The 10,524-nt window shown below is 44.4% G+C and overlaps 1 protein-coding gene across 1 annotated transcript in view; it reads right to left on the reverse strand.

The window, feature by feature from the left end:
• Positions 1-9,465, reverse strand: part of LOC112943774 (probable ATP-dependent RNA helicase DDX10) — a 70,317-nt gene extending 60,852 nt beyond the window's left edge. Inside the window, exons 1-3 of the mRNA XM_026035033.1 lie at positions 9,448-9,465; positions 5,689-5,802; positions 3,759-3,920 (exon numbers count right to left, since the gene is read on the reverse strand). Coding sequence (XP_025890818.1) covers positions 3,759-3,920; positions 5,689-5,802; positions 9,448-9,465 — 294 coding nt within the window. The remainder of the gene's footprint in view (positions 1-3,758; positions 3,921-5,688; positions 5,803-9,447) is intronic.
• Positions 9,466-10,524: the final 1,059 nt, after the last annotated feature.

Below are 10,524 nucleotides of genomic sequence, written 5' to 3' on the forward strand. Positions count from 1 at the left end.
GCCCCGCTGCAGCCCCGCCAGCCCCACCAGCCCCGCTGCAGCCCTGCCCACCCCGCTGCAGCCCTGCCAGCCCCACCAGCCCCGCTGCAGCCCCACCAGCCCCGCTGCAGCCCTGCCCGCCCCACCAGCCCCGCTGCAGCCCCGCCAGCCCCTCGCACACAGCCCGGGCTGCCGCAGGCCGGTGAAGGCTGGACTGGGCCTCCAGGGAGCCCCTGGTCCCTAGGGAGCACCCGGTGCCCTCCCACGAGGCGGGAGCTGCTCGGCTGCCGAGGAAGCTGCAAAGGCCTCCTCTGGGTAAAGGGCCATTCCAGCTCCTCTTCAATCAGCACATATTGCCAGCAATATTAATACATGTTTAAGGACAGCATCCCTTAATACTTCAAATGGTTTGTCTTTCTTTCTGCCTCATTTGCTTTCCCCCAAACTTATTTCTCTCTTATTCTTCTCTCTCTTGCTTCTCCAGCACTGGAAACACCAGCAGGGCTAAGTACAGCATCTGAAGAGCCTCGCCTTTAAATTACAATTCCCTCCTTAATCAGCTTCATCGTGTTTCTCCTGTGATCACTTCGGTACTGCCTAACCAGCATCACGCGGCACTGCTGGTCCTCACACTTGGTGTCTTCTGCAGACAAACAGTAACCACGTTCAAAAAATGAAGAACAGCACAAATCTGGATTTTACCTTTATACATTTCCTGATAAATGTTGGATATCACAAACTGATCTAACTGCAAACAGCAGCTCTTATTGCACTGGACTGGCCTGGACAGGATAGTGCTTGGCCTCCTGAGAGGCCAAATCTATCAGGCTAGGTAAAACAGTACTGAATCCACTGCTTATTAAAACAAAAACTCATCTATCTCATGTTTCTCTTCACTAGTAATATTTGTGCATATATAGATTGGCTCAAAGCATTCAAATTTCATAATAAGATTTTTAGAAATATATAATTATTATTCTAGCAAGGTGCCTTGAAAAACATCATCCCCTAATGCATCGAAAAAAGGGACTACTCAAGGTGAACATTTAATTTTTCCACACGTAGCAAACATCTGCAGGTCGGCATGCTGGCTGCACAACGGATCTTTATGGCCAAGATTCTTATATTAAGAATAATACCTGGCAACGTGACACACCTGATTTAATTCTCTGGCTCTCAGGGCCAGTCTCTGTGAATGAGACTTCTGCACAGGCCGTGTGGGTCGTACCTGCGTTACTCTTGCCCTGCAAGTCCCAGGGCGCTCTGCCCTGTTCCCACTGCACAGGAGAGACCTTCACATTTCACATATCACAGAACCACAGGAGGGCTGAGGTTGGAAGGGACCTCTAGGGATCAGCCAGTGCAACCCCCTGCTCCAGCAGGGACACCCAGAGCACGGGGCACAGGGTGGCAGCCAGGCGGCTTTGGAAGATCTCCAGAGAAGGAGACTCCACAGCCTCCCTGGGCAGCCTCTTCCAGTGATATCCAAGGGCAGGAACTTCAGGCCCCCAAAACGAGAGATCTCGTGGAGCTCCCCTCGTTCGAGCTCCTCCTTGATGTGTCACCCAGTGTCACGGACTGCCGGGATTGCTCCAGACTGTACTCGACAGGCACAGGACCAAAGCCATTAAATAAAACTCAGTGAGGAATCCGTTAACCACTGCCTAATTGACTCTCACTCAGCTCAAAGCTGAGTCTGCTCTGCCATTCTCTCGTCTTTCGGGAAGAGAAACCTTATGAGGTAGGTGAGTTTTTAACACCACTGGGTGGTCAATGTGAGGGTGCAACACTTTTACTGTAGTCAGTTCTAAAGGTGTTTCTCTTGATTCAGTCTTAAAAATCTCTTGCCACATCCTATCCTTTTTATAATGAAAAGTTGACTTGCCCCACTTAACAAATGCACCAAATTCAGGAAAAAAGAAATCAGTGACAAACCAAAAGCCTGAACAGATGAAGAGCATTTCTGAATACCTCATGTTACTATGTCAAGGAATTTCCCCCACCAGTGTGAATTTAATCACATATTTTCTACTCAGAACTTTGGGGTATCATCTTCTCCACATTACACCAACGCAGCTTCCGAGGCCACGGGAAGCAGTGAGGAGATCCCCAGAGGGCACGAAGGCCGCTCAGGACAAAGGGGGTACCACTCGCCCCTACTTGGGCCAGCCTAAAGGGCAGGACCTCAGGGGGTTTCCAAGCCACAACCTCTACAGCTTTTCCTGGGCAGCAGGAGCAGCCAAGAGGCCTGCGCAGCAGGGGCGGCTCAGCGGGCCGGCGCGCTCAGATCACACTCCCGCTTTGCGGCAGCCTCTCCTTACGCAGCCTGGGCCAGTTTGTACTTAAAATTCATGGGCATCTCAAACCTGAAGCCTTCTAGAATCAGGGTTAAGGACCATCATTTCACAAGAGAAATCACAACCAAGAAAGCGAATGCCTCACCACATGCAAAGAACTCACCACGTTAACCATTTTTCATCCCCAGTTTTTGACCCAGAGTGACAAACCCGAACTTGCACGCAATGACTGCAGGCCACAAGGCAGCCCTGGAAACCAGAGGCACATTTCACAGCTCCTCAGGCAGAAGCCTCCTTTTTTTCCCCTTTTGCCAATACGACATGCAGTTCTTTTATTTCATTTTATAAAGGACAATAATTAGGTGGAATGTGAAAAATAAATTCCTCTCCGCATGCAGTAAGGTAGGTTACAACTAACCTAAAACTTTCCATAATTAGGGGAGGAAAAAATGTATTTATGCTGCAGCATGTCCTATTTCTTTCATCTGTCACTCTTTCAAAAAGAGACATTTCTCTTCATAGGTTTCTCTTCACAGTACCTCTACAGGCAAAATAATGTTTTAATATAAGTATACGATCAATGACACTTGGTCTATGGCATTATAAAGATGAAGGTGTGTTAAGGGACCCACTGATGAAGTATTTAATCATTACACTCCAATGATGGATATCCAGAAGCTTCACTCGGGATATGTATGAATTCATCACTACAAAAGCAGATTGACTGGAACGTTATAAATCAATCCGTCCTTCCTCGTTTATTAAGGTGCACTCTTGGAAGCCAGTGGTTTTGTATCCCCAAAAAGCTGGCTATGATCTCACCTGCACTACAGCAAACACAACCTCCTTGCAGCTGCTCCCCAATGTAAGACTTCGCTAATGAAAAATGAGGTGACGTTTTCACAGACCTCAAATGACTAACAGGACTACAGGGAAAGACTTCCAAATTAACTGAGGTAAGTTGAACTTGACTTTAGATGTAAAACTTAAGTGCCCAAATGTAACTTGAAGCTTTCCCAAATCCTCTCCAAATTATTTCCTTCGAATATAAACCTTACCTCACATCAGAACACCCATTCAGTATCATTCAGTAATGATTTAGTAGATCTAATCAAACTACATAGAGGTAAAACATCATATTTAAAATGCTTTGGAAATTAGAAATTCTGGGAATAAAACAGACATTTAATAGTCCTGGTATCAATCATTTATCAACTGCCTGAATAAATCCAAACCCTTCCACAGTGACTAAGAGAACAGTCTCTGAGCACTAAAGACATTCAGATATGTAAAACTGGTACTTGGCAAGGTTAGGAAACCCCGCTTCAGACAAGGATAAATAAAAAGCAGATGAGTTTGAACACAGAAGCTTGTATTACACTTACTTCTTAATATATTTTAATGCATATTCTTACTGAGCTATTCAAACATACTACAGTATCTCATTTTGGATTTCAGTAATTGAGGAAAGGATCGACTCACCCTATGCTTTTCTTTAATTTTCTTCCTGTATTCTTCTTTGTCAAACTTGTCTTCTTCTCGCAGGATTTCTTTCACTTTATCTAAGTTGATCCCATTGGCCTCATCTTCCTCATCTGCGTTCGCCAAACTGGATTTCTGCACAGGAGGCCACTGCTGCACCAACTAAATTCAACAACAAGCAATGAATAGAAACACTTTTACACACCAAAGTTTTGGTTTCCTAAGCAATGCACTACACGTTTATGGTCAAATAAAAATTAAAGCTCATCTTTGCACATTCATTTATTAATTTTATGTTTTCTTCTCTTTTGGCTTATTTCTAAGTAGGAAAGCATGTGTGCATGTACTCATATATTTTTGTTTTTGTGGGCTTCTTCTCTGGCTTCCTCCTGATGCCAGACAGACAGTAACCGCCAGTAAAAGATGTCTTCCAAACCCAAACCAGTATTTCTGTTGTTTCTTCACTGATCAGAGATGATTATATGACAACTCTATAATACCCGTTTCAAATGAGTTACTTGGAAAAGAGCATAATATATAACTATATATAAATATTATGAAGTATGAAGTATACTTCATGTTCATATGTTCATATATGTTCATATATAAGTATGAACAATGCAAATGTTGCACATACATTTCAGAGATGACTAGTTTTGCATATTTTAATATACTATTTCTAATCAACTGAGAAACTTCTCAAAACTTTTATATTTCATCAAAAAATAGTAATATGGCTAAGATCTTTTCACCTGCAATATAAAATACTTCAGAAATAGCCTAATGTCAAGTCACAAAAATAAGTGAAATATTTGTAAATGTGACATCTCTATTAGTTCAGATTTTACTGAAATTAATCCAGAGAAGGAAAAAAAAAGCTACTTTTTCCTTTTTAAATCACCAGACCTGGAAACCCCCCCACGCAGCACCTGAGCTGCGAGAGCGCACGTTGGGAACCTTTGTGGAGCGTGCAGATTTTATTCTGAGTTTATCACACCGAAACCCTAGAGTGACGAGCTATTTACGATAGTTCTTCTCCGTATAAAAATCAATACATTTTTTCCAGGGGCTACTGCGAGATGCAATTAAGTTACTGGCAAATTCCAAAGCTCCGCTGCACTGGCAGCAGCTGGCGGCAGCCCTGGCTGGCCCGACCGCCGCTTTGCTGACAACATTTTGAACCTGGAACAGCGACTGGTGGAAACAGAACCAGGGACTGAGTCTCTAATTCCAGTATTTTAACTCAATGCTATGGGGAAGGGAGCATCTGCAAGGAAGTTACGATTCTGTAAGGAAAAATGGGATCTTTACTCCACTTGCAATTGGATTTAATAGGCAGCAAATAGGTAGGGTTGAATAAAGACACCAGCAGCTCTCACATGAACCCACACATACTGTGTGAACAGAGGTCAGTGCTCGATCACAGACCCACAGGAGGGTTGAGGCTGGAAGGGACCTCTAGAGATCACCCAGTCCCACCCCCTGCTCCAGCAGGGACACCCAGAGCACGGGGCACAGGGTGGCAGCCAGGCGGCTTTGGAAGATCTCCAGGGAAGGAGACTCCACAGCCTCCCTGGGCAGCCTGTGCCAGGGCTCTGGCACCCTCACAGTGAAGAAGTTCCTCCTCACATGGAGATGGAACTGCCTGTGTTTCGATTTGTACCCATTGCCCCTTGTCCTGTCATTGGCCACCACCAAGAAGAGTTTGGCCTCATCCTCCCTACACTCTCCCCCCAGGTCCCCCTCCCATCAACATATTGATCAGATCCCCTCTCAGCCTTCTCTTCGCTAGGCCAAACCAGCCTCGCTCACTTAGTCTTTCCTCAACATGTCTTTTTTTCCTCTAGTGGAACTGAATTTAAACAAAAGTTGATCTGATTTGCAAAACTGAACCCACTTATGAAAACCGCACATTCTGAATTGGTCTTACCTCTCCATCTTCAGTAAAGACTATTTTGGTGTTGACTTTGAATTTCTTCTTCAAGATTTTTTTGGCTTCTTGCGTTTTAGTTGCTTTTTTCTTCAGTTTTGAGCTTGAGGCTTTCTGTACAAAAGAAGAAATTGGATTTTTGAGATTACTTTGGTTGTTCAAAGTTTGTTCTTCAAACTGTAGCACTGTAACATTCGAACTCTAACTGCATAACTTAAACCCCAGCAGCAGCGAACACCACCTCATCCTCACCCACCTTTTGGGGATAAGGACACTAGATTTGGTAGCTTATGATGCCAGCTAACAAGCCCTGTCTCACAGGACATAGCCAGGATATTTCTGTGTCCACAAAGGGAACGATGGCTCTTGCAAGAGCCTTCCCCTTTCCCTACTCTCTCCATCTGCAATTCTATCCTGGTGTTAAAAGTAACAAGACACCCAGTGAACTTAGCATTGAGCTGTATTTTAAAATTGCCAAACCTACTAGTATTGTAAGAAAACTTTATACATTAAATCAGGGCGCAAAAGACACCAGGGAAAGTAAGAGGTAAGCAGAAACTGTGAAATCCAAAGACATAAATACCCTTTCCAAGAGGCTGAGGTTGTTCTCTGCTGGCGACTACTGAGAAACCAAGACTGCCCCCAAATTGCAACCAATCAACGTGTAAATCAGTGTAAAACACTTTGGTCCTGAAGCTGCATTTATTAAGAGGGGAAAAAGGCAAAACTTCTCTTGAAATTCCTTCTCAGGGGCAGTTTTAACCAGGCACTCGGGGCACTGGGGCTGCTGCCACGGCGGGGTCGCCCCGCAGGCTCCGCTGGCCCCACAGGCTCCACCAGCACCATATTCCTACCGCTCACCACACAGACCCCATCTCATGAAGCTGCCTGAGCATCTGCACAAACCAAACGTCTTCTCCGGGAGCTCGAGCTGCTTCACAGAACAGTGACTGTCCGAAGAGAGACTTGACGGAGACAGTCCCTTCAAGCTGGGAGAGCGACAGTTCTCCCTAACGCAGCATTTTCTTCTCCCATTTGCTTTTGGGGAGGTTTTCCCGATGTTCTTGCTGCACCGCCGGGATTATTAAAGCCGGCGGGTGTTCAGCCCCGCTGCCCCTTGTCACCGTGTCCCTGGGCAGGCGGGACGGCGCCGCGGCCGCTGCTCCACCAGCCCCGGCCCTGTTGAGCCCAGGGGCTTCCAGTCCAAGGGCTGCTCGTGTTAAATCTCAGCCTTGCTCAGCCCTCCATGTCTGGGTCCGGTTCTGGGCTCCCCAGGACAGGAGAGACAGGGAGTTACTGCCCGGGAAGGGCTGCTGAGGTCAGTGAGGGACTGGAGAATCTCCCATGGGAGTTGAGGCCGAGAGGGCTGGGAGTGCTCAGCCTGGAGAAGACCCAGGGGATCTTCTCAGCGTGATCTGAAGGGAAGCACAGAGAGGATGGAGCCAGACTCGTGTCGGTGGTGCTCAGGGACAGCACGAGAGACAAGAGCACAACCTGAAACACAGGAACGTGTAGCTGAATGTGAGGGAAAACTCACGTGCTGGGAGGGCGCCGGAGCCCCGGGAGAGGCCGCCCAGAGGGACTGCGGAGGCTCCTGCCCTGGGGAAGCTCCTCAGCCTTGGGACAGGACCCTCGGAAAGGTGCTCTGAGGGGTCGGCCTCGGTCACCTCCAGCCTTCCAGCCTCAACCCTGCTGCGCTTTAACAGCCAGGACACCGTGCCCTGCGCCCAGAACGGGAGTGAAAGCCAGGCACTCGGGCTCAGGTTTTCCTCTATAAAGAGGTAGTAACAAACTGATCAAACAGCATTAAAGTAAGAATCAGCCACTTTCAAATGCTATATAATTAGAAACCAGTCACACAAGAGTTGATCAAAAGTTCATTAAACAGAGCCTCAGCTGATGGGGGATTTCTTTATTGCTATTAATCAAGAGTCTAAACCTCCACCTCCTTTTGCACACACACATCAGATGGTTTGCTGGATTAGCTAATAAGTTAGGATAAAAATTACCTCTTGGAAGCCTTGAAAATCCAAATGCTTTGTTACATAACCAAAACCAATAGAGCAAATGTGAAAGGTGTTTTCTTTCTTGAGAAAAAGTAGGATTTTGTTCTTTTTTTACTAAGAGATTTGGTATTCTACGCTAAATTTCCATGAGAAATAAGTTTTCTAATCAAAGCCACGGCCAAGTTTAAGATCTCTGATTTTACTACCTCTCAATTACATTTTTCGCTAAGAAAATACTTCTTGCTTGGAATATATATTAGAAAACAAGTGACACCCTCAATCTGCTTCTTGTGCATAAAGACTTATTTAATGGAATCATTAGACAGACTGCACTATTACAACTATTTCCATAAATTAAGTTCAAGTGGTGAAGGCAGAAAAAGAGAAAACAGTGCCTCAGAAATGGAAATATCAGTACCTTTTTGCTACGAAGGTCTGACTTTTCATACTAATAAAATTTATAGAGTAAATAGGGTGGACTGTGAGTATTTAATCCTTAACAGCTCCAAATCAAAGCACTTACAGTTTCTAATGGTACCTGAGACAAACGTGTTTGAAAACCATCAAACATAGAGGGTGTCTGTTTTCAGCTACAATTTTCTTTTTCTCAGCCGCCTGCGAAAGCCAGGACAGGATATTCAGCACAGCAGCTGTCTGAAGACAACACTAAATTATTGCAGCAGAGCAAAATAACAGGAGGAAAAAAAAAATATAACCACTTCTCTGTCATGTTAGCTATAAAAAGTGTTCCTGCTTTTGGGGAAAGGGAGATTAAAGAGTTTTTCCCCTTGTATGTTAGGATTACTAGGCAGAATGGTTGTGTACTTGGAAATACCTTTCCAACATTATTATACTCCTTTTACCCAGGACTCAACAGCAGCTGCCTCAGAGACAAAACCAATTTGGGTCCCAATTTCACCCAGTTGGTTTTGTACTTCCTCAGGAAGGTAACGGCACTAGGAGCAAGCCTCAGCACACTCGTGTTTTCCCTGGCACCTCATTTCTCTGCTTCCAAAGGCATTGCTCATAGAACAAGCCCCAGGCTGGCCAAACTCCAGGATTCCAGTTACTAAATCCCAAACACTGAGATCTGGGAACAGGAGGGAGATTCCCTCCAGCCTCAAACCCCTCTGTGGTCACTCATCCCAGTTTGAGTTTGAAGCCCAGTCCGTATCACCCCACACATCCATAGAACTCAAATAAACAAACAAGCAAACAGAAAACCCTTTCTCCTTAAAAACAGCCAAAAAAGTCATTAGAACATAAAGCTTTACTAAATAAGTCTCCAATGATCAATCTTGCTCTCCTTTCTAGCTGACACGACATTTCTCGAACAGTTCTAAAATGCTGAAAACATTTAATATAATTTTCTACTGAATGACTGTGCTTTATGTAAGGGAACGTCTACTGCACAAGGCACTGCTATTCCTGTCAGCAGCTGCTATCAGAGTTTAAAATGGGGATCCGGTGGAAAAGCTAAGTAGAAATAAAGGCTGAAATTTATCTTTCCTGTAACAGTCAACCAAAAATCAAGGTTAAAAACTGTCAGCAGCAGAATTCATATTACTGAACTTACTCTGTGAATGACGAGAAGCTTGATGAACTTAGAAATCAGAGTTATCTGCAAACAGATACTTTGAAAATAGTGCATTTTCACTGAGGATGTTCACCACAAACACTAATTGCAATGCAAGGTTCTAGTGGCAGCATTGAAAAATAAGAAAAATAAAGATAAAGAGCATTAATGGTTTACCTTGATATAAAATACCATGACACCAGAAGAAACCATAAACAAGCAGTACTGTACAATCACATTTTATTTTTTTCTCTTGTTTCTATGTCTCCCGGTCCTCCAGCTTCGGTCTTTCAAGAATTTCAAGAACATTTTAGTGCAGGACTGAACTCCCTCACCCCACAAAACAGACAAATACCTGATTTGATCACTATAAATGACATAAGTTATAAACATAACTAGTTTCTGCATACGCCAGCAAATAGTTCTTGGCATGGATCTGCGAAGTCCTTGCACCTCATTTTACTAAACTTCTTTTCCCAGTATTTTCACAGCTATCATACTATAAAAAAGAACTAAGTTTTCCTGCATTAGCTCTTACAACAACAAAAACACTTTCTGAGGAGTTTGTGAGCCAGACTTTGTAATAATAACTGGATAATAATTCACTCTGAAAGGCCTCAGTGCACTGGGGCCGAGAACTTCACAGTGGGTGCCTTGTGTCAGCTCGGACATTCCCTCCCCACCAGCACAAGGAATGACCATATCCCTAAGACATTAACCTTTGGCAATGCAAGACCACACCTCCCCTAGTGTCTTGGGGTTTTTTGGATTTGTTCTTAAAGAAAAGAGGAAAACAATAGTGAGCTAGACATATTTCTGGGCAAAAGCTAACCTAAGTTAGGCCTAAGTATGTCTGAATACATGAAGGTAAAACCATTCCAAGACTCCAATCCATAACCAAACACATCACAGGTCTAGCTCGTTCTGGAGCTGATGAAGTACTGGTACAAGTGGTATGTATTTCAACAAAATACTTGGATTTCAACAAAATACATACCATGCTATGATAATCTAATAACCCAAAGGCTGCCCAAGGCTGATAATACACAAGACATACACAGTAATGATTAATACTGCTATTAATTGTGCTACCAGACCAGGACACCAAGTTTTCATTCGAGCCCTCCCTACACCATTACAAGGTAATCATTAGGTGTCGAGGTGTCATTAAAATGTGCAACCTTTCCCTGATACCTAACGGAAACACACAGTAACTATTGAATTCTCGGCCACAGCTTAGAAGAAATGTCAAGC

This window comes from Nothoprocta perdicaria, unplaced genomic scaffold (assembly GCF_003342845.1).
Source record: "Nothoprocta perdicaria isolate Ctin4 unplaced genomic scaffold, notPer1 scaffold_155, whole genome shotgun sequence".
Classification (NCBI taxonomy): domain Eukaryota; kingdom Metazoa; phylum Chordata; class Aves; order Tinamiformes; family Tinamidae; genus Nothoprocta; species Nothoprocta perdicaria.